We start from the raw sequence: 25,678 nt of genomic DNA on the forward strand, positions 1-25,678 counted from the left end.
TATACACATATACTAATACCACTGGGCATTTAATGTTATATCTAAAAATGTCCAATATTGACCTCAAAATACAGTATACTATTACGTTTTCCCCACAATGAGTGCTGACAGGAACCCTCAACAAAGGAGGGCGAGCGTGGCAGAAAGTACTATGCCATCTCAGGTCATGAGCACACGCACAGCCAAACACGCTTCTCCAATGAGCGCTCCACTGCCCCTCTCCACTGGAAAGCAGTCTGTCACATGTGGTGTCCCCCCTTTGGCCTATTTTATGTTCTAGCAAGCAATTTTGATCAAAATGGCCCCAAAAGATGTACACGACAGTATGGTAACTGCTACAAATAAACAAGGACAAGTATTTTAGGTGCTGAGATGAAAGTGTTATGATGGCAAAATATGCCTTCAAGGCAACAGTCATGAAGGAGGGTAGAGATCAACAGGAAATCATGTTGGTGAGTCTTGTAACATTATGAAAGCATCATAAACATTATTGCAGCCTGGGACAAATGACTAAAGATTTTTTGACAGGCAGGTGGCATTTCATGATGTAGGGGTATTAGAAAAAAAAAATGGAGGAGTAGCAATGTTAGACATCAGAATCATTTCTCCATAGGGCCTCTGCTATCACCATAACCATAACCACCCTCATCTAGGGTCGGTCACCACCATTTCATCTTAGAAGCATGTCCTCCCTTCCTCCTAAATGGACCCCTTCCATGTCACATGTCTCTATAGCCATCAAATTATAGAGGGAAAGAAAGAGAAGAAAGAAGGAAAATAAAATATCACCTTTTATTTTCTCAGGCACACAAGTGATCTGGGATATCAATTATCAAGAGATTTTACTGATTCACCCTTCGAATTATCTATTTTAAATCTTCAGCTACCATAGAAAATAGTTTGCAGCAATCACTTAGCAATTCCAAAGTACCAAGTTTTAATTTAGTTGTGAAATAAATTAACAGTTCATGTTCAATATGCAAAGTTATTAGAACTCCTGAGTTTCAGATATCCTGTGGAACAGGGGGTTCTTCTCCCTTCTTTAAAGGCTTTTAAACTTAAGGAGATGACCTTTAAAACAATGATATCCTAAATAGCTCATTGTAACAGAGATCAGCAGCGTCCAATCTGAACACCAGAGAGTGTTGTTGCTCTGATAAGTGAGTCGCCTCTGAAACAAAATCCCATCACCGAAGTCATTAACCTAGGTCAGTATCACTGCTCCTGAGGTCCCCGTGAACCTTCCTTTCTCTCTGCGAACACCACCTGGTTTCGAATAGCATGGATTAACCATGCATCTAAACATTGACTGGTATCTGCCTGGCACATACCTAGGCTCTTTCTCAAGCATTCTAAAGCTAGTCCCACAAATACTGACATAAATAAGCCACAGAACCTTCCCCAAGAACAGTCCAAATCAGCATTGCACATTAACTAGAAATGCTGGGACATGCCAGTAACTAGACCACTTAGCTCAGTTACAGCAAGGGTATAAGTAAGAGAAACTACTGAACTTCGCCTCTCAAGGAGGGAAATGTTTTATTAGTCAGATATTTGACCCTATCAAAGGAAAGTCCTCTTAGACAGGTTTGCAGTTGGTTACAAAGTACATAAAACAAGAGTATGGCTGGCTCTGAACAACTCCAGTCAGTTTTGAACACGAACTCAAAACAGACGTTCTAATGACAGAGATTTGGCTCTATTATTTTCATAAACCGAAGAGTACAGATTTCAAGTTATTTCACAAATCAGATGATCAAATGAAAATGGAGGTGAAAGCACTTAGTAAATTATTACAGACACATTTTTAAAAAGATGTGCTGTTTAAAAATAATTTACATGACAAAATTTGGCAAAGCGTAAACAAATCATTAACAATAAACCAAAAAAATATGGAAAACTAAGGGAAAGGCCCAAAGAATTCAAAATAGAACATATCTTTCATCAGATTGAGAAATTAGGTATGTTGCATGCTTTTTAAAATGTTCATAAAGCAACTATATACTGCAGTTTGAAAAATCATAACTTTTACAAATACACATATTCTAGAACTGGAGGCATTATTTGGGCAACATATAAGGATCCTGTTAAATCTCTTGGTGCCATAAATCTAGGATTAAGGGTTAAAGATGGAGTGAATAAGGCATGGCAATGCTTCATACAATTTATAGAGAGCACATGTAAAACCCAGTAACCAATTCGGCTATCAAACAGCATGAATATAATGGATTGTTCTTTACTTGGAGGCCGGAAAAATGAAGCAAAGGAAAACTGCAGCTTTAGATTAGTATTTTAGAAATAGTAAATCCATACTATTTTAAGTAAAAATGGATGATTTTATTATATAAAATTATGATTGGCAGAATACAGAAAAATTATTTCTCTTCTACCTTTACATATTTAAGTATGAAGCAAAATGCAACAATTGGAAGAACTCATTACAAACTACCAAAAGGTATTCATTTGGTGAAATTATTCAAGTTACAAAATGCTAAGTAAATAAATGCACTTCAGAATACATGAAGTGTAACACAAGTCTGAAAGTAGTGATCTTAAATGATTCCTTTAACAAAAACTTACCAACAAACAAGCACAAGAAAAATACTGTCAAGTTAGACAGAAAAGAATAAATCAAGCATATTGTTCATTGGGATTATTAAACTAAAATACTTTAAAAAATAAAAACAAGTAATTAGGATTAAAAAAAAAGAATAAGAATATTCTAGCACTATATATTTTTTCTACCAATGAAAGCAAGGATTTGGAGGCCAATTAAGTACTGTAGACCCAGGTGCCTCTTGGATCATTTGCACTAAGGTCTTGGTATGGACATAAAAATGAACTTCTCTGTTACCAAAAGGTGAGAAAACTTAGACATGATGAAATAAAGAAAATCAATTATAACTGCAATAGGGCAAAAAAACTTATGCATTTAAATCAAATGCAATGTGTCTCTAGCATAAGACTAGAATAATCTGCTCCCAAAGAATTCTTTTGCACTTTAGTAAATCAGGGTTTTACCCTAATGAAAAGGCAAATCGGAGGTCTCTGATAAGGGGGAATCTTCGTAGCCAAAGAAGAGATACCAACCAGAAAATCTGCATTCATATCTATAATCTGGGTTGTAAAAAAACTAGTCATCAAGTTCACAATTAAACCATTTTAAAAACATAAGATGATCAATGTGTGATACGTGTCGTATGAATCATATGCCAAATTATTGTATGCTATACTCCTAAGTGCTATTAATAAATACACTCAATTCAAGCTGCAAGAGAAAGAATTGAGACTTAATTTCACATTTCAGAATTCCTGAGTCTTATCAGAGAAAAAAAAGTACCAAAAAACAAACAAAATAAACCTACTTTATAGGAGGGCAAGTAATACAAATTTGGGCATTAAGTTAACATTATATTTATAGTTTTAAAGCTGAAGACTATGGGGACAAATATATATGTAATTCAGTGGACTTATAAACATGATTTTAAAGCTTGTTTTTTTTAAAAGGCGATTTGATCAAACAAGGCCACCTGAGTGACATCTTCAATGATGGTAAGTCCATCACTTTAAAGGAATAGGTCTTTATCTCAAAGCCTAATGATGAATATAAAAAGAAAAAGAAGTTTATTTTACTAAAACTTTTTAGTAAGACTGCAATGGGACAGCCCTTTGATGAAAGATCTAAGCCAATGTAATGGAATTAGAACATGGGTTCTAATTTGAGCCCCCGTCCATTAAATAATTTCCCTTTTGCTTTGCATATTCCACAGTGAAAATAAAAAGGTATCTTAAGAGCACTTCAGTCCCACAATGTAGGATTTAAGCTTGTGTAAATAGATGTAAATGGCCCTGCAATGATGCTTGCAAAAATACATTCAACCAAAAGTTAATGTCTATTTTCTAACTAGTAAGGAAAAGGGAAGCAAAGTGGTCCCACTTAAAACAAAAAACCACTATCTTTTCGGAAAAGGACAAAGAACATCTAAATAATACCATACACTTAAAGTTACACACTTTTACTCATCATTATAAGTAGGGAAGATGCTTACAACTATTCATGGACTTTATAAATAAAGACACTAAGCAGAAAAATATTTGGATTATTTCTCTGTTCATAAGTACCCAGAAAGAAAACAATTAAAAAACACTAAAGTGCAGACCTATAGGCCACTGCGGGCGTAATAAATGATAAAGAGGTGCAGCCCAAATTTGCATCTACATTTACACTTACATATCCAGAAAATGATTCTTCCTTTAAAAAAATTGTGCAATTTAAAAACTAGTCAGTTTTGTTTGTGCCGTAATACAATTAGAACTTGTCTCTGCCCACTGGTAAGGTGACCACTAGACCTTGGACAGCACACTAGCTCTTGACAATCATACATTTCATTAGAGTCATACAATATTGATTCCACCTCCAGAAAATGTTAGGGTCCTCTTGTTGTAGAATGAAGAGCCACTGGTATTTGGTTGATTTCCTTTAACCAGAGAGGTTTTCAGTTCCATTTCACAAGCTACAATAGCTGCATTCAATTCCACTTGAGCTCGATGAACTACATAAAACATGAGGCCTATACTTATAATAATCTGTGAATAAAAATAAAACATTACAGTTAACAATATTTTACACAGGGAAAAAAAAGGAGAAATAAATGCAATAAATATTTGGCTTAGAAATGTTTCAAACAGGATGCTTCTCAAATATGGTCAGGTAAGAATTTTAAATAGGTTATAATACAGTTGCCATTCATTCTTTCCTAGGCTGCCTCAGTTGAGAGTAGAGGGCTACAGTCTGTAAGTAACCATCATAGGATATCAGGTTAACACAAGGCGAGCATACACCCCTTTTAGTCCATATAAATGATGTTTGCTCGATACAAGTCAAACTTGTCTCTTTGTACCAAAAAGCTTCCTTCATGGAATTAAAAAAAAAAAGTGTCTACAACACAGGTGTGCTTAATAATCTTAATAATGTAATTAATGTAATATCATATCTTTGCATGACTATAAATATCCATGGGTATTCCTAAGTCCACTTAGAGAAAAGCACTACCATTTGCAAATGAACTATCTGGTGCAGCCAAAACTTAAAATATAAACGACCACTTTAAAACAATGAAGTGCCAATAAACTTCAAAAGAAATTAAGAAGAGACCATGAACATGAAATTGTCCGTGCTTAGGGGAAAACAAAACCAAAGGAAAACATGGTGATTGAGAAAAAAATGGCCATCAGAGGGATACTAGAAAAAGCACTGACATCAAAGTCAGGTGCTAGTCTTGGTTCAACCACTCAACTAGTGATGTGATTTCACATCACTACGTGGGCTTCTGCCACCGCCCGATAGGAAGCTGTGGCCCCTCTTTATGTGTTAACATGCTTTAACATTCCATATACAGTTCATCAGGATGTCTAGGCAGGATGCATCTTCTAAATGGTATTTATTCCAAACTTCATCTGTAAATCAGTTCTTCAGAGTTGGGAGACTCGGTGCAACAAGGTCAGAACAGTGATGTTTAATGTCCCAGTAGGTTTCGAAGGCTATCCCTATCACTATCCCTAGTGACCCTAAAATATAACACTGCTTCAATTAAGCCTACCCATAATTTTAGCAGTTTTGTGGGAAAAGTATTCTAAATACAAGCATTGAAGGCAGTTGGGGAAGGGTAGAGGCAGACATGCTGGGGGTGGGGGAGAGGGGAATTTGGAACATGTGCAAGGGGGGCACTAGTAAGTGGGTATTCATTACTCCACAGAATTCTGAGCAAATTGGTATTTTAAAGGTGGGCCTTCAAATCTCGTGTTTGTTGTCTAACATATGAGCTCTCTTAAAAAAAACAACAACAACACAAGATCTACTTACTGAAAACCCTTAGTCTGATACTTAGTGTTATGACGACACCATGGGAAGACACGGAAAGCACCTTAACTAAGTTGGAAAGAGTGTGGATGAGATGCTAAACTCTGCCTCAGACATGTTGAATTTGAGGGGCCTAATAGAGATCCAAAGCAGTGCAGGGAACAGGTCCAAAGCTATGGAAAGAAGGCTGGGCTCAAGATGCGTATTAGGGAGTCCTTACACAAATAAACATAATAGCAGCCACCACAATAACAGGATTTGCTAAGAAGAAAAGTTTTCAAAGAACAGAAAGCTTAGGCTAGAATCATGAGGAACATCAATTCTGGGGTGAAAAGAGTAACAGATACTGATAAATGAACCAGGAAAGTGGAAAAAACAATCAAAATAGCTAAGGGAAGAAAGTATTTTAAAAAAGCATGGTTTTTTTTGTTTGTTTGTTTGTTTTTAAAGATTTTATTTATTTATTTGACAGAGATAGAGACAGCCAGCAAGAGAGGGAACACAAGCAGGGGGAGTGGGAGAGGAAGAAGCAGGCTCATAGCGGAGGAGCCTGATGTGGGGCTCGATCCCACAACGCCAGGATCACACCCTGAGCCGAAGGCAGACGCTTAACCGCTGTGCCGCCCAGGCGCCCCTAAAAAAAAGCATGGTTAACAGAATCTTACATTGCTAAGAGATCAACCCAGATGAGAACTGGAAAATGCATCTGATTTCAACAAAGTTAACGATGACAGTCATAGAAAGTAGGCTTAGATCTAGCAGAAAACCTTTCTCAGGTTCCCTGTGAGGATAAACTGGCTACATCTTTACATGGGATTTTCCCAGATGCCCTTCTAGACCCAAGGCCTGGCAATTTGTACCGATTCTTTTCCCAACACACCACACCTTAGTGAAAATGTAAAAAAAACCCAAAAAACAAAAACTTGTTTTAGAAAGTTTCCCTATTTAAAACAACAGAATCAAACACAAGTAGAAGGACAAGCCTTCTACAACAAGGTGTCTCTTCCACTGTCAAATGGAGAGCAAGCTGAGAGCATGAGAGGAACACAAGAGCATTACTGGCTTTCTTAGATGGAAATTGAGGGGTTTCCCATTTGAAGGCTTCTGATGTTTCTGTTAAGCAAAAGAGGTAATCTGTTGAGACTGAAGAGGAAAGTGGGGATAGAAATCAAAATTGTGAGATGAGATAGGTTCGCAAGTCTTTGAGGAAATGGGGGAGTGGGAAGACAAAGGAAACAGTTGGGCTATGGGGCAATGTTGAGAAACTAGCAGAAGGTTTACAACGATGAATTAAATATTACCAATCTGGTTGTATGACTTCCCGAAAACAACAGGTGCAAAGCATATCAAAACTTGGACTCATCCAGGGTTTTGGCTGGTGGGTACACAGAAAAATACAGGGCATGGAAAAGAGTAACTGAATTGCGAGTCCACAGAATCTAAGTTGGATTTTTGTACAGGAAATAGTTGTGCCCTCCTCTGAACATCTATTTTGTATTGCTTTAATTTTACACACACTGGATTCCATTTAGGTGGCTATAAAGCTTAGAGGCTCATTTGTGGCTTATTTCTAGCAAAATATGAGAAACCTCATGAATTCATTTACTTTCACCTAAGCTTCATCCTTTTTTCCTATGTACTTCCCCCTTCAAGATGACTTCTTTTCCCTCTTGTTTTATTGTCCTGCATATCTTTTGTAAGCTAAATTAAATCCTTTCTGAAATATACTAAGCTATAAGTAATATCAATAAATAAAACTGAGGCATAAATATGCCTTTACTTTTTTTGTTGTGGTGGTTATTGTTTTCATAAATGTCTGGGTTAGGAACTATTTGCCCTTTTCCCCCCCTGTCTTGTATGCTAAGCTTAAATTTGTCAGCTCAAACAAAGGAGTAAGAAATCACTAGATAAAAAGAAGACCCTATATTTTTAGAAACACTACTGACAAATACATGAACTATTTTGTTCTATTATAACTACCAATTATAGTTGAATGATTTACTAAGATGCACAGAAATATAAAGTATCAAATAGTGAAAATCTTATGAAACCTACTAATAATGACAAGTTCTAATTACTTAAACATCAGATAAGGGGGGAGAAAGATATTTCAAATGGGTTATTCATTCTCAGGAAACTAGAAAAACATAAAATATTCTTAAATTTATACTAATAAAAAATCTGAGAATGTGGTGTATGTTAGAATCTTATAGTACCTCAAAGTAATTATAAATTATCATGTAGCTATAATGCATAAAAAGTTTAATATGTGATTAACATACTACATTAATAAATATAAACCAACTATAATAAAAACTCCAAACCTAGATTCAGGTTCTTTAAAATATGTATATATATAAAACTTTGTAGAAAAAAAGTAAAAAAAAAAAAAAATTCCCTGAATGTCAAAAATATTACAAAATTTTTCTTAAACCAAGCCATTTAATTGATAAGTTTTATTTATAGTTCAGTACAAATATTCCTGGACTTACTCTGTTTACAGAACTTGTACTACATAAACACAGAGAAAATCAACTCTGGCTTTATTTATCATAGTATTTTTAATACAATATAGTACCTTAAAATTTGAGAATAATGCTAACACTAAATTTCTAATATGGTACCATATATGTAATAACAATATAAATTAAAACAAGTTAAGGGATCGATAAGATGTTGGCTAGCTCAGTGTTATCTGCTCAGTAAACTATGGCCCTAGTTATGAGCATATGAGTTCACAGAGCCAACTGCCTTGGTTCATATCATGGTTCTACCCCTTGCAGCTGGGACTTGAGACAAATTACCCTCCACTGGTGTGCTGATAAACTAGCTCTTGGAGATCAGAGGTAGGAATCTTGATTTGGAGCACTTGCCATTTTCCATGGTATAAATACTCCTGCCACGATCAATTTCAAGTTCCAATGCTGATGTCCCTGAACACAGAATTGGGAAGAGTTGTATACACAATTGGCTGGAGATAATAAAAGTACATACCCTCCTAGCCCTTTGGTAGGGATTAAATGAGCTTAAATATATGGTATATAAAGCTCTCAATAAAAGTTATTATCAGCATCTTACTAAATCATCAAAAATTATGGTGATTTTATATTTTGGTAAATCTCAGGAAGGACATGTAGCACAACCAAAGAAATGAATTTTTTAAATTCTTCCTGTTGCAACTTAAAGGAACTGAATAAATATGCCTACATAGCAGGATTCTTCTCTTTTATCAACCTTTTATATGTAATTCTTTGTACCCTAAACTACATTACAATTTGCATGGCAATAATAATCCATTATGCAAATCTTACTTAAATTTGTAATGGAATACTTCAGATGCTTTTTATAAAGCAATACTTTCTAAAAAAAATATTCTGTTCTACATAAAATTGTACTGAAAAAAATTTACATTGCCAATATAATACTCTTAAAAATATTAAGAGTTTAATAATTTGAAGATAAAGTTTAATAATTAGAGTTTAGTTGGAGAGTTTAATAATTTGAAGATAAAGATAACTCAACTCTACCAAATCTCACTAAAATTATCTTCAGAAATATAGTATTAACAACTCACAAAACTCAAAATAGAGACTGATTCTGAAAGTCACTGCAAAAAGAGCCTTATTTTTGTCATTCCCTTTTTCATTTTAAGAGAATTTTCAGTAAGTATCAATTCAGTTCTATAAACTTCCATATATCCACACAATTAAAATGTAAATGTCAAAATATGAAGTATAATTGAAAGAACAAGAAAAGATATAAAAAGGAAAAATCCTCCTAAATTATTTTCAATGAAATCTGTTAGGTTTAAATCAGCAACGCCATAGAAAAAGAAAAAAAAAAAAAAAAAGACAACCCTTGGCCTTAAACTCACCTGTAAACAAAAAACAAAATATCCACTAACACTCTGTTCTGCAATGACATCTTCCATTGTCCGCAGGGTGGTACCCAAGTAAGAATTCAGAAGCTGGGTAGGAAGCAGTCCAACCGAAGATGCCATCAGATAGTTGGGTAAGGAGAGATCAGTAATCTAGAAGAGCAGATTAAAGGAATTGATTCATTAACAAGTAAAATTTTAATTTTACATAAAACTGTGTGTACAAGTCTTCTTAGTGATTTCTCCTTGGGAGTAGAGGGAGCTGAAACACTTTACAAAGCATTCCAATTTTTAAAAATGATTGTAAAGGGAATACATGCACAATGTAGATTTAGAATGAAATTAAGAGTGTAACGAAAAATTTTAATATTCTATGATTCTACCATTGAAAGATAACACTTGTGACTATCTTTTTTCTTCGATGTAAATAAAATGTGCACACACAGATCACTTTGTAAAAAACAGCTTTGTAAGTCTTCCTCATGTCATTAAATAATCTTCACAAGCATACTTCAGTGGCAGTGTGGTTACGGGGCTTGGAAGGCAGCTAACCTTATAATGGCATGCCAGTGCTGAGAATTCAATGAACCACTTTGTCTCTGAGCATCAATTTTTTCATCTGTAAATGAGGACAATAACCGACCTTACATGGTTGTTGTCAGGATCAGAAATATCTGTACAATATGTAGCAAATGGACAGCACATGACTGACACTCAAAAAAGGTAGACATTATCATTATTATGCAATTATCCTACCGCTGTGTGGATGTAGCACAATTTAACCATTCTTTCGCTATGGAATACTTAAATTGCTTACTTGTTTCTTTGTCTATATGTGATTATTTATATTTTTGTTATGAATTTTAAAAAAATGATGAAAACGTTTGTATATTAACCTGTATAGGGGTGTCTAACATATTCCAACAAAACTCATCCCCTGGTATTCATGTCCTTATGTGATCTTTTCCCCTAGAATGTGGTTAGGACCTGGTGCTTACTTCAGCAAACAGATTCCAGCAGAAGTGAGGAGAAGTTACCTTCAATATCAGGTTACAAAAAAAACAGAGCTCCATCTCTCCCTACAGCAGGCAAGCCATGCTGCAAAGTACCTCTATGGAGAGGGTCATGTGGCAAGGAACTAATGTCTTCAGCCTACAGCTAGCAAAGACCTGAGGCCACATGAGTGAGCCTGGAGGCAGATTCTCCCCCAGCCAAGCCTTAACTATAGTCCTGGCCTCCCCTTGATTGCAGGGTTGTGAGAGAACCTGAGTCAGAGACACCTGGCTATGCTGCACAGGAATTCCCAACCCACAGAGGCTGTGAGATAATAAATGCTTATTTTTAAGTTACTCAGTTTCGGAGTGTTACACAGGAAGAAATGACTAAGACAATATGTATCTCCACTATTTTAGGATAGATCACTAGGAGAATTATCGGATCCAATAGTAAAACCTGTTTTCCCAAAAAGTTCACACTGATTTATGTGTCTACCAATAAATAATGCATGAGTGTGTATTTCATCATACTCTTACCAACTCTAAGGATTAAATTTTAATCTTTCCTAGTCTGATGGAGTAAAAGTGATATTTCATGATTGTTTATCCTGTATATTTTAATATATATTGATACTAGTTTTAAAGATACATTTTCCTATTTGCATTTCTTTATGACTTTCCTTGTTCATATTTGCCCATTTTTATTGGAATGTTATTTTTTTCCTTATTTATTCATAAGAGCTCTTTATATAGTAAGGGCAAACTGTGTCTATTTTATTTGGCAAATATTTTCCACTAAAGTGTCACTTATGTTTTAATTTTATGTTTTGACATACAAATGTTTCAAAATTTTTATATAATCAAATATTATCAATCTTTTCCTCTGATTTTTCCTTTTTTTTTTCTTTAGGTCCTTTTTGATTCCCCCCCCTTTTTTAAATCTATCTTTCTTTTCTGATTCTATTTTCCCATTTAATATTTACTGCTTATTCCTTCTGGAATTAAAGGTAAGGACATAGCCTTATTCCTCCCCTTCCCCAGTAGCCAATTTTCCTGGCACTACTTATTGAATAATCAATAACTTCTCCTATGATTTGTGACGTTTACTTTGTTGCAAATGAAGTAACTATATATAAAGCGTCTATTTGGGGCTCTAATACTGTCCACTGACATCTTAAATCTTGTATTGAAATCAAATTGTTGCAAAGACTATCAGTTAACATCTGACAAAGAATTCCCTATCCTACAAATCCTTTCATTGCTCTTCTTTTTAAAACTGCCATAACCATTTATACCTATTCATTTTTAAAAATAAGTTTTAGGATCATTCTGTTATTCAAAAAGAAAAAAATCTGTACATTTTATATCAGGACTAAGGTAAATTTTTTTTTTTTAAAGATTTTATTTATTTATTTACAGAGACAGCCAGGGAGAGAGGGAACACAAGCAGGGGGAGTGGGAGAGGAAGAAGCAGGCTCCTAGCGGAGGAGCCTGATGTGGGGCCCGATCCCAGAACGCCGGGATCACGCCCGGAGCCGAAGGCAGACGCTTAACAACTGCGCCACCCAGGCGCCCCAGGACTAAGGTAAATTTTTAAATTAATCTGGATAGAACTGAAATCCCTACAATATTCAATATTCTTATCTGGAAATATTTCTATAATTACTTAAAATCTTTTTCATCTCTTATGAAAGTTTGATGGTCTTATTCATATTACACATTTCTTAATCATGTACCTTTAAGGATCTGTGTTGTTCTTGTGGCTAGTGCTATTAATTTTGAGAATAACTTTTCTATATCCCCATCTAGGTTTACTAGGATATAAGAAAGTTACTGGCCACTTGACTAAACTTTTTTTTTGCTAATGTTAAGATCTGGTATTTTAAAAGAGTAACCTACAGTTACTCTAACCACAAGCCAACCTACTCTAATAATCATGTAAGTCATATTTTCGATAAAGCTACATGCCTCTCTCCTCACAGATGATGGACTGGAGATGCACCACTGCTGCTCTGGAAAGAATACACAGTGGCTGGTTAACAATTTACCAAACAATTACTGACTCCAGGCTGCCTACACAAGAAGTTCTCGTAGGTGCTGGCCAGAGACAGAAAGTAAGATACAAGTCCTACCGCAAAGAATTTACACACTGACAAAGACACATCAGCTACCTCAAAAATGGGCAGTGAGGGATTCTTGAGAAGGACGATGTGTAGAGCATTAAAGAGTAACCAGGGATTAATATCAGCTGCAGGAATAGGGGCCAAAGGGCAACCATGTGGGAAAAAGAGGCACTTGAAATGGACTCTGAAAGCTAAAAATGGGTCTGGCAAGCAGAGATAGGTGCGATGAGGAAGCTGAGGTGTTCCAAGAAGAGACTGAACAAGAACAACGTGGCACGGAGCATGCAGGACGTATCCGTGCGGCTGGCAGTGGGCTCTGGATTGTTTACAGAGCACATGCAAGGGAATCCTATACAGGACAGGTACTTACGGTGATACCTGTTAGGGGCCCGGGGTGAAAAGCGAAACAAGTCTGTCCCCGGTAGAAAAGCACTGGAGAGTCTAGTCAAGGAATGAGGTGAATGAGAGGAAGAAAGGCCCCTCTGTCAATTTGGGGTACTTAGGGCAACAGAGACCTTTCTTTAGAATAAACAGTCAAATGTATAAAATGAGTACACATGACAAAAAATGAATCATAAAAATTATTATATTGCAGTTAATGAAACATTACAGGTTTTGGAAGTTGTCTTTAAAGTATTTCACTTCCAAAATGTCAGAATGCAAAGCTTCAGTCCATAGTCTTTAAATGTAATGAAGTTTCTCCAAGTAAAACATAAAATTGACATTCAGATGTGAAATCAGTAATGTCCAAATGGCGATGTTAAGAGCAGATCTCATAAATGTGAAACCACCCTACAACTCAACTCTTTAACAAGACCCTTGATCAAACAGAAATCAAATATCACCAAACCTTTTAGGACAAAACGTCATCCTAGGGAAAAAGCAAGTGTTATTGTTTGTGTATATATATATATCTCAAGAAAGTAAAAAAACGGATTTTGGCTAATCATTCTAAACAGTTTTGCTGGAGTGTCAAATAATTTAACCAGGACAGCAACACAATCACGTACACACACATTTTCCCACTATTCCTAACTTTGTCAAGTTAAACAGGTTCCAAATTATTCCAATACAGCACTTCCTAAATGTTAACATCCTCTTCAGAATCTGCGTCTAGCTCCATTCTTTGAAAAACATAATAAATTTAGAAGACTTGTTCCCAGAAAGACCTATTCAAACTTCTCTCCCCAATAAGTTCTCACCCACCAACTTCTTAAAAATCTGTCTGCTTGTCCTACTTGCCAGAAAGACATTAAATGTGAGCCTAGAATATTCTCACTGGAGTTCCTGCCTACAACATCCTGGGATCTTGGCTCAAGATTGTTTTCGTACTCCAAAGAACTAGAAATCTCAACCTAGGATGTCATTGTTGTCCTGTTGCTCAGTCTCTGTGATCATAAATACTCCAGTAAGAGTTTCAGGGATGGTGAATGTTGCTTGATTGCCGTCCTCTCATGCTTTTAATACTTTAGAAGCACCGTAGAGGTATACACATTCTTATTCCCAGAGGTACTGTGCTTTTCTTGGAGATGTAATTCATTCTCTGGGCCAGTATGGGTGAATGTACAACATGCCCTTATACCAAACGAAGAGAACCCCTATCTTCAGATGGATGGCTCAGATGTTCCCAGAACCCAGGGCCTGCTGTCCTCTCAGGCATGGCACAAAATACAGCTCCCCAGGCAACCCCTCCACTTCCTCAGTTCTCAGCTATTTATACAGTGGCTTTACCAGCTTTAATTTAATCCACTAAGAAACTATATAATTTTTTACACAGAATATATTGACATAGATCTAATGAACAATATAAAGGGGATCTATCTGTGTTCAGAAGAACTCAAATTTTATCTACAGTTCTGTGAATCTAATATTAGTTTCGGCAAATTATACTTTCCTGAGTTTTCTTGGCTTATACAATAAGGATGCTGTTTTATTGACAAAGTTGCAATTAAGGAAAATTCCAATTAAAAACATATTTAATAATATTATATAAAAAATCATGAATCCCCAAAATAATTTTTAAGAAAGGAATGGCCAAAGGAAATGAAAATGAGTACTTATTGATAAACTGTGTGTTTTATTGTGTATATATATATATATATATCTTCAAATACTATCTGTATTTCAGAAACAATTGCAAATGGCAACTACAGTTGACCCCCAAACAACACAGGTTTGAACTGTGCAGGTCCACTTGTACATGGACTTTTTCCAGTAAATATAGTACACTCCTGTAAATGTATTTCTCTTCCTTATGATTTTCTTAATGGTATTTTCTTTTCTCTAGCTTACTTTATTGTAAGAAAACAGAAGATAATATATTATTTGTATATAATAACATACAAAAATATTTGTGAACCGACTCCTTACGCTATCAGTAAGGCTTCCAGTCAACAGTAGGCTATCAGTAGTTAAGTTTTTGGGGAGTCAAAAGTTCTATGTAGATTTCTGACTGAGCAGGGGCAGGGTGGGGGGTCGGTACCCCAACCGCTGCATTGTTCTGAGGGTCAACTATAGTTTTCACTTCCAGAAACATAAAAATTTCAAAACTAGTATAAGAAAAAACATTAACAGCTCATTCCACCTTCCCTCCCCAAAATACCTCTCCCCGTGTCCCTAATCTCAGTTTCCCTAGCTAGACACCTCAGAAGTCAGTCACACAGCTCATTCTTCCCCCATTCTCTCGTCTACTCATCTGCCCTGTCTCATCAATTCCACTTTCTAAATACCTAAGAAACCTACCTACTGGCTGTTCTATTCCTATCCCATCTCCCCTCTCTAGTCTGGACATGGAGAGGAGACCCACCCGCACTCACCACCTATGCTAAACCTACAGAAATCTTTTAAGAATGCAGGTGGAATCCTGCTTCAACTCCTTCCTACTGCCATCAGAATACGGTTCAGGTTCACTTCCACAGGCAATGTGCTTCACGACCCAGACTCTGACTATCTCATGCTTCATGTCACATTATGTTCCAGGCACATCAAAATTCTCTTGTTCTTAGAACACTCCTTGCTGTCTTTTCCTTCTGGGCCTTTGCACAATGTTCCTTCTGGCAAGGAAACTCACATCCTTCCTCCCACTCCTCTTACTTGGGCAAAAGTCCTAAACTGTCTTTCACTACTCAGTCACGGACATCTCTAGCCAACCTTCCCTGAGCTGGTCTGCATTAAGAACAGCTTTCAAGTTCTCTGATGGGACATCAGACCATCCCCATCCCCTTCACGCTAGTAACTAAAGATTTCACTATCTGTTTGCCCTTCACCTCTTCCCCAGACTAGAAATTCTGTGAAGGAAAGGACCTGTCTTGTTTTTCATTGTGTCTCTAGTCTTTAGCACGATACCTACTATATATTAGGTGCTAAATATATGTTCATTGGATGTTGACAATAGCAACATCAAAACTGTTTATAAATGTGGAGACTTACAATAGTTGCCCATTTATAAACAGGTAAGGACACAAAGTCCACTTGTAATCAGTTGTTCAGAAATTGAGAACACCTTCCCCCAACCCCCAGAAGGAAATAATATTATAAATGAAAATTATCAGCAAAATTTATGCCATACTATGCCTAGAATGTTATTTCTCCACTAGACTGCAAGCACCTTAAAGGATTTGGGATGAACTTTGCCTTGTTCACTGCTGTAACTGGAGCGTCTAGAACAGATTCCGTACCTGCCAGTTACTTATTAAGTGAATATTGAATGAATACTAAAAGCATTTCCAGTAACCTCTGAGGTCAACCTAATGTCAAGGCTGAGATCCTCTGGTTAAGCAGTAACTGTGAAAGTACTGGGAAAAATCTTGCTACTAGAAAGACAAGACAAGGCCGAGGCTCAGAGAGACCCACTCCAACAGCCAAAGAGGACTTCAACGTGCAGGTTTCCACAGACAAAGATGGTTAGGTCAGTAAGTCTACCTACAAGGCAGAGGCCATCTTCATATATACTGACCTTTTCATTAGTTCGATGTACCTAAATTCGGAACTGCTTTTAATGGTTAGTATTTTAGGGGTCACTGATCCATTTGAGAATCTGATTAATACACACACACTAAACCCTTTCCCCAGAAAAAAAAATACACACTTTACTGCATATACTTTCCGGAAGATAAATTAAAAAGATCTTATTTGTAGAGTTGAAAAACTATAGGCTTATTATTTTTACTCACCCAGGGAAAATTTATCAAATGCCTTCTATACATAAGACCCAGCTGTCAGCAGGGATAGAGACACAAAGACAGAAAACCATAGTAGACTGTGTCCATTTTAAGTCATTCTGTACCATTCTTAACAACCAAAATGTTCATTACATCCAGTAAAAGGTTACAAGAATCATTAATTACGTTTACTCACAATGTTAAATAAGGAAAGCACAAGCATTCATTAATGCAAAGACTAAAAAATAAACACTAAAATGTTAATGCTTGTTTTCTTCTTTGTACTTAACTATACTTTTCAATTTTTACAATGAACACTGCTAAACAAATACTGTTGAAGTAAGTTTTAATAAAACCCATCTGCTTTTAACGAAAAAAATTTTTTTATCTAGATAAGGGACAATAAGACATAGTCTATGTGTTACTAAGATACAGTAGGCTAGAGATACTGATTTGTGAATTGTAAGCCCAAAGATGAGGCATAAAAACCATGGAAACTATAATGAGATAACTGAAGGGGCACAAAGAGGGGTAAACAGTTTCGAAGAAGTAATGGCCAGTTGGATTCAGTGGTATTGTGAGGCCTAAGGGTGTGGGCTGAGGTGGCATCACATTTGTTACTTGGCCATCATATCTGATCTCCATTTTCCTATTCCATCCAACCTGTACCACTGGCAGTGAATCAGTGTACCTTAATAGTGAGAAGACAGGATCATTAGATACACAGGTACAGTGACAAGTATCACGACCCATCACCTACACCTGAATCTATGGTTATACCTACAATACAGAGTAAGAATTTAGGATGAGAAAATATTTTTATAAACTATACTATCACCAAACTGTTAAAATAAAGGGGGATGTTAAATTGTTGCTCAGAACATTTGCCTTCTTAAGAGCAAACTATGAGACCTTGTCTAACCTCTCTCCTTACAAATAAGAAGATTGGGGGCCAGATCACTAAATGACTTCACCAAAGCCACACAGGAGCTGCGACAGAACTACAGGTCCCCAAAGAGTCCATGAGGCCAAGACTTTACCATACTTGTGGTCTTACAATCACTAGCCTGTCAAAAACTTTAATTGTAAAATAAATTTCAGTTCAACTGTGAACTAAATTACTAAAACTTCTCTTTCTCTTGATTACTCAGTGCAAACCTGAGGAAAATTCATTAGTTGTATTTGCTTCAAGTTCATCTTTAATCATCTTTTGCTGTCATTTAGTTAGTATACCAGTTTCACAGCTCCTGACCCTCCCAAAACCAACAGAAAATCTTTGTTACTGTTTTTAACCTATTATGGGCTCATAAAAATAACTGAAGTAATTAACAGTTTGCTAACACATAATTCTTTAAAATGGTTCCACTGAACAGTAAGCCAGAGTGATAGGGTCAGGTCTTGCACTTTTAAATTTACTCATTTCTATTTTGTTTGCATTCTATTCACAGTATCTGCATATTAATTGCTTTTGTTTTCAAAAAGACAATTTTGTTAAATACAAAGGTAAGTAAGATATACAGGAGAGCTTAGGGTCCCTTCGTACAGTTGCAGGGGCTCAGGTTTAATGGCTATTTTATTAGAGTCACTGCTGAAGTATTAATGCAAACTTTTTCTATAAAGTGTCAGGCAAGAAATATTTTAGCCTTTGCAGGCCATGGGGTCTCTGCTGCAACTCTGCCAGTTTAGCTTAAAATGAGCCACAACCAGTATAAACATGAATGAGCATGGCTGTAGTCCAATGGCTGTAGTCCAAACTATTTACAGAAACTGAAATTTGAATTTCATGTAACTCTCATGTGCATATAATATTATTCTTCTCTTGACATCTTTTCCAATCATTTAAAAATGAAAAAAAGAAAAAAAACTTTTTGGTTTGTGTGCCATACAAAATCAGATGGTGGACCCAACCAGGGACCACAGTTTGTTGACCCCTGCTCTCAAGTCCTGGGATAAGGTCTCATTCAACTGTATAGAATCTGGCCCAGAGCCTGACATGTGGGAGGTCCTCCTTAACATGTATGCGATGCATCACAGGGCAAGTGCTCCACAACCGGAACTAGGAAATCTCTGAGAAATTCAGCTCTTCTTGGACCAACAACAGAACCTTGGGTAAGTTCACGACTCTACCATTTACTAACTGCATGCTCTTGGGTTAGTTACTTTGCCACTTTGTGCCTCCATTGCCTTAGTGGTAAGATGAGGCTTAGGGTTGATATGAGTGTCAAACAAGTAATGTGTGCATGTCGGAAGGAACAGTGCCTGGCACTTAGTAGGTGTAATACAAATATTTGTTAAGTTACGAAAGAAAAAAAAAAACCTCTGAGTTTTGATGTTCTCTCTTTGGAATGCAGAGGATGGAGAGAAAGAAATGGTAAATAATGAGCATATTATATATCTTACCAGATTACGTAGCAAGTATCATTAAACACATTTTACAATAGAAAGTACAGATCCAAAGAGTAACTATAACTAGCTCAAGATGTCACAGTGAATGTCAGGACCAAGTCTAATTTCAAGTGATACCTGTCCTCTATAGAACTCTGCCTCTTAGTCATGGATAGCTCCTCAAAGACCCGCTGTGATGATTACGGGGTATCATATACATAAATCTGCTCTGCAAACTGCAAAGTGCTATGTAACATATGAAAAGAGAATCATGCTATGCTTCACGTTTTTATTTTAGGTTTCAAAGATTAAATGATGATGGAAACAAAATTTCCCATGGGGAATTATTTAAGAAAAGGAACCCACCAGATCTTTGACTTTTTAAGTTCTTCCGTGACCAAAGTAAAAAGAGACGGAGAATGATTTTTAGAATCGCCCCTTTGGAAGCTGCAAGTACCATTATGGATTCTGTTACCCATACCAACCACTATCACATAATACTTTTTGGATTAAAATTGACATTTCACAGAGGGTAACTAAGCAATATAAAGTCCAGATGTCTCCAAAGGGGCATCTTAGAGCAGACCTTACGAGACTACTCTAATGCTCACTAAATATAGGATGGGATGTTATTCTTGTGAATGTTTTTAGTTTCCAAAGTCACAGACAAGTTTCTTCTAGGAAAAGGAAAGGAAAAAAGGAAACCTGAAGCTTCAAAGCTACAGACAAGATTTGCTGTTTGAATCAGAAATATGTCTACCTCCTAGAATGCGGAGGATTAAAGACGTTAACACATCAAAGAGCATTTAGTAATTGAGGAATGGCAAGAGACAGGGTACAGAGGTATGTATGCTGTGAGGGTTTGGAATTTATCCTGAGGGGAAAAAGAAAACCCATTTGAAAGTTTCCTGCAGGGGAGTAACAAGATCAGATTTGCATTTTAGAAAGATCTTTCTGGAGAGAGAAAAAATTGGAAATCCTTGGCTCAGAGAGAAGGAGACCAGGTGGGAGGCCGAGACGCCCGAACCAGAGTAATGGCGGCGGGTCAAACAGAAGCTTAACCCATCGTTAGTTGTGGGGGATGAGAGAGAGAGGAGGTAATCAAGTGACGGAGTCCTGAAGACTGCCACCAAACACCCCAGGTCTAGCTCCTTCCTGGCACCTGCGTGCCTCTTTTGAAGTGACCAGGGGCCAGGTAACTTGTTCAGGCCAGTGAAAAGTGAGTGATTTCCAAAGGAAGGCTTTAAACACCAGTGTGCACTTCACCATGTCACAGCAACCAAGTGAAAGTCGGTGGCTCTGTCAGCCTGCATCCCAGGGTAAAAGTGACCTAAAGCAGAGACTCCCTGCCCCTTCCCCAAACCAAGCTGAACTTGAAGCTGTGTCAACAGATGAGCAAACCTCTGCTTCTTAACTCACTGAGATTTAGGGCGTTTTACTACAGCATAATTTAACTGGTCCTGACCGGAGCTGTAAGAAATGCTCATCCTGGACATGTGTCCAGATAAGAACAGTACTTAGAAACACACACAAACTAGGGGCGCCTGGGTGGCACAGCGGTTGGGCGTCTGCCTTCGGCTCAGGGCGTGATCCCGGCGATCTGGGATCGAGCCCCACGTCAGGCTCTTCTGCTGTGAGCCTGCTTCTTCCTCTCCCACTCCCCCTGCTTGTGTTCCCTCTCTCGCTGGCTGTCTCTATCTCTGTCAAATAAATAAAATCTTAAAAAAAAAAAAAAAAAAAGAAACACACACAAACTAGAAGTCTATAAATCTGTCTTTCACAGGCAGTAATAACTACAGGTACAAGATTACATTAAAAACAGGGGAGGGGGAGCTTTAACTATTTCCCAGAAAAAAAAAAAAGTGCATTTTTTTAAAAGGAAAATGTACTTGGGAAATTATATTTCTTATGATCTAATAATTGATACTATAAAGTGTATGTACTTTTTTATTTCAACAGTTTCAAAAGCGGAGAATGTCAGTTTGCTTATCCCTTTGTAGCACACATGGAAAAAGCAAAGAAATATGGTTAATGATAGACACAAAGCAAAGGAAAGCCCCTTTCCTTCTTCTGTATATTAACCTTTACAATCATCTCCTGAGTCTAAAATGTAAATACCACTACCTGCACCACTAATAATAATAATTGCTAACAATGACTGAGAATTGACTATGTGCCAGGTAATACTTAAAGCCTTCACTACACTAGCTTATTTAACCCTCATAACTCAGCATGGGCTAATCAAGGACTATCTCCAAAGCCTATGCCTCTCATGACCACTATATCTCACTTCCTCTTTAAGGTAAGCTCAGATAAATATCTTTAATCATGGGCATTAAGAAAATGAGTTTTCTTAATGGAACAGAGAAGGGGGGATCTTTTAAAAGATAGGAAGAGAAGAATACCAAAAATATGCCTGGAAAGTGGGCAGCTGTGGGCAGTCAGAGGGGTATGGGGTAGAGAGGGCGGAAGTAGAATTAAGTTCTAGAAGACAAAACAGAAAGTCAGACTAAAAGAAAAATCAGCCTAAACTAAGCTTTCTTTTCACCCATATACCCTGGGTGAATTCAGCAAACTGTTTTGGTTGAAAGAGCTAATAAACAGATAGTTAAGAATAAAAAAATAAACAAAATATAACAGACTATATCCACTGGCTCTACAACCCACCCTGCTTATGGCTATGAGTAAAAATATTACAGTATAACATACCTTATCAGCCCATCCTGGTTTCAAACCTCAGCTCCACACTTGGTAGGTGACTGACCCTGAACAAGTCCGTGGAGGGCTAAGCCTCTGTTTCTTCCTCAGTAAAATTATGCTAATAATATCTCTTTCAAGAAACCATTTTCCTTCTTTGCTCTTGACTCCACAGCACCAACTTAAGAGTTGCCCCGTCAAGCGCGGTTTCAACTACATAATTACCTTAAATTATTTCCAAGCACAAAGTATAACTTCTTATTCACGTATTTAATATGTTTAAAAAGCATTTTTTAAAAACTGTCTTTTTATTTTTAAGATTTTATTCACTTATTTTAGAGTGAGAGGCGGGGGAGAGGGTGAGGGAGAGAGAATCAAGCAGACTCCCCACTGAGTGCGGAATAGCACACAGGGCTCAAGCCCAGGACCTGAGCCAAAACTAAGAATTTGAACACTTAACTGAGCCACCCAGGTGCTCCAAAACTCTTATTTTTAATTAATAAATATATAATGAATCCTCATTATATACCCAGGACTACAGTAGCTACTAAATATACAATGAAGAAATAGAGCCATGGGTTGAGACCCTGTCCTCAAACCATAGTGCATAGTTTTATTTTATCATTTATTTAGTACCCAGGTGACCTTGGGTAATAACAATAGTAATGGTGACAAAAAAGAACACGTGTTTATTAAGCCAGGCTCTACTGCATGTATTTATCTTATGTAATTGTCTCAATAATCCTATGAAGCAGGTACCACTTCTTTCCCCATTTTGCAAATAAGGAACTGAGCACAGAGAGAAGCAACTTGACCAAGGTCAACAGATTCTATGTAGACAGTAAGACTTCAGAGCACTAGTCCTGTGCTCCAAACTACTAAACAAGTCTACACTATATGCATAAATACATTCTGCAGGGCTGGTTTAAAGATTAGAAATAATATCTGGAAAGAGCTTAGGGTAGTAAGCACACAGTAGGTGAACAAGAAAAGACAAAAGGATACAAGCTATACTGGAGAACAAAGCAAACTAACAGAAGGAAAGGATTCAGGTTCCTTAGTCCCAACCCTCTTCCAAAGTCTTAGAATACTGTATTTTACCAAGTTGGGTCAAAGCTCAGGTTTATACTTAATACTATAGGTTGTTAAAAAAGGGAAAAAATTAAGGCAAAAATATATCAAACCACCATAAACACCAAACTTTCTACAAAAAACCCTTTATTTCCATGCCTACATAAGCCTCATTCTAGTCGTTGCTGCTGTTGATTAGAATCAACAGATTTCCGAAAGGCATTAAAAAGAAGACAAAATAAAAAATTCTTAATTTCATCATAAAAATTGTAGGTTGGGTAGAATTATTCTTTTTTTCTTTTTTTTTTTTAGATAAACTCCTAGTTTATTCAAATTGTTTAACCTGGTGGTTACAGATTGTTAAAGTTACATATTGGTTTGAAAGCAATTTGTGGTGATAAAAATTATTTAAAATAATGAATCAGGAGATATTTGGGCTTTAAAAAGATATCACACTCCTAAAAATACCAATTTTTATCTTTTAGGAATCAGTGGTTGGAATTATTCTTAATACAAAACAAAATGTGAAAGTTTCCAGAGACTAACAATTTATTTTTGAAACAATACAATGTCTTAGAATCACTAACATAATATAAAATACATCTACCCCTATGGTTTTGAGTGCCTTACCTCTTTACTTCCATACCACAGTTTTATTTAAAATCAAGCTGAAGGGTTGAGGTCCTGGAAATTGCTATATGAACTTGTTGTAGTTTACAATCATTGCATTTGGGGAACTCAGTACTATCTAGTTCAATCCCTTCACCTTAGAAAAGAGGACAGCAACGGCAAATAGGGTTAATGATGTGGCCCAAAGTCAGGAAGTTTGTAAAGACGGGATTCCTTTCTTCCAGGCAGATGATCTCCTCACTAGCAGTATTTCTATTCCTCAGTCAGTTCTACTGGGCTAGAGAAAACTAAATAAGATAAGCGACACACATGAATGCAAGGCAAAAAAAGAGCGTTGAAGGTGTGTATAAAGAAGAATACGTGCTCACGAGGCAAAAGGTTATCTGTCCTATTTTGTTTTATCCCCTACCTAGTGATTTCAAAATGCAGTTCCTCCAAAGAAAAATAAACAGGAGGATTTCCCCCTTTGCATTGTACTAAAGCAAATTACTTTGTGAAGAAAAGGCCTATTACAAGTTTTAGGAGACTATAATATGGAGTCTGAAGCTACTCCCTCCACTGTTTACCCAAACACTTCCTTCAGCCCCATGTCTTTAGAAACTTGAGTCAAAACCCTGGATGCATTTTTGCAGGCAAGAGAGAAAGCTAGGAATGTGAAGCCTTCACTCCTTGACTGTTGCCAAAGCTGCTACAGAAATAAGATGACAAATGTTTAAAATGGACATTTTCATTCATCTCCCCCTCGAAGTTAAAAGGACTCTTCATTTTTAACCACACTCACATGCCAAAAAAGAGCAGTTCTTTCTCGACCAGGTCTGAGGCCCCGACTTATTTTTGTTTTATTTGTATGAGATTTCTCAGCGTGCGACGCAAAGTGATTCTTACTCCTGTTGTCAATGTCACTTCTCTGCGGGCATTTATCTGATGGAGCGCCCTCCCAGGGCCTTCACAAGACCGCTGGAAAACAGTCTTGGAAAGGGATGGGGGCAGCGGGACACCACTTACCGAGAACACTGCATTCTGAAGCCCAAAAGGTATGGGGGTCAGTCTGGCCAGCGCCACCACTTTCAGGCCGCTTCCTCCCTCAACGACGCGAATAACGGCGCTCAGCTTCTCGCTGCTCTGGATCCTGGCGGCCACCCAGGCAGTGAGCAGCCGCTTGCAGACCACATGGGCGATGAAGGTGCCGATGAGGACGCCCACCACCATCAGTCCCATGCCCAGCACGAAGCCGTACAGGTAGCCGGCGGCAACGTTGAGCACGATGTAGCCCCAGCCGCAGGGGAACGAAACCACGATGAAGCCCACGACGAAGAGCAAGACCCCCAGCAGCGAGTCGAGGCTCTCCACCCAGAGCAGGAGGTGCTGCAGGTAACGGCGGACCAGGGCCAGGGAAGCGAAGCACAGCGCGGCCAGCACGCACACCAGCAAGAGACTCCGGCACCAACAGGTGCTGCCGAGGCAGCAGCAGCGCCAGTTTCTCACCTCCGCCACGCCGACCACCACGCCGCCGCCGCTGCCGCTCCCGGGGCCGCCCGCCAAGGCCCCGCCCGGCGCCGGCAGCTCAGAGGCCGCTGGCGGACCGTGGCGCTCCAGATAGGCGCCGAGCAGGGCGCCCGAGGCAGCAGCCGCCGCCGCCTCGGCGCTCGCCCCGCCCCCGCGGGGGAGGCGATCGGCCGCGTCGTCCCCGCCCGCTGCCCGTGGCAGGGCCCAGCGGGCCGGCAGCTCGCTTCGGCCCTGGAGGGCGGCGTGCTGCAGGAGACGGGGGAGTGTCTGGAGCAGGCTCCCGCCCGGGCTCCACATGCCTCGGCCGGCGCGGGCCCTCAGCCGGCCAGCCCCTCCGCCGCGGCGCCTATCAGGCAGCGTCCCTTCATGGCGCC

At 38.0% G+C, this 25,678-nt stretch overlaps 1 protein-coding gene across 2 annotated transcripts; it reads right to left on the reverse strand.

The window, feature by feature from the left end:
• Nucleotides 1-773: 773 nt before the first annotated feature.
• On the reverse strand, nucleotides 774-25,678 carry TMEM64 (transmembrane protein 64). Of its 2 annotated transcripts, XM_008689178.2 has the most exons (3): nucleotides 24,804-25,677; nucleotides 9,735-9,890; nucleotides 774-4,587 (listed from the first exon to the last, which is right to left on the reverse strand). In XM_008689178.2, the coding sequence occupies exons 1-3, from the start codon at nucleotides 25,599-25,601 to the stop codon at nucleotides 4,396-4,398; spliced, it is 1,146 nt and encodes a 381-aa protein (XP_008687400.2). In that variant the 5' UTR covers nucleotides 25,602-25,677; the 3' UTR covers nucleotides 774-4,395. The 2 variants fall into 2 exon arrangements, with proteins under 2 accessions (XP_008687400.2, XP_040481771.1); XM_040625837.1 differs by lacking the exon at nucleotides 9,735-9,890 and having other exon boundaries at nucleotides 24,804-25,678.

Source organism: Ursus maritimus, unplaced genomic scaffold (genome assembly GCF_017311325.1).
Source record: "Ursus maritimus isolate PB19 unplaced genomic scaffold, ASM1731132v1 scaffold_9, whole genome shotgun sequence".
In the NCBI taxonomy this organism is placed as follows: domain Eukaryota; kingdom Metazoa; phylum Chordata; class Mammalia; order Carnivora; family Ursidae; genus Ursus; species Ursus maritimus.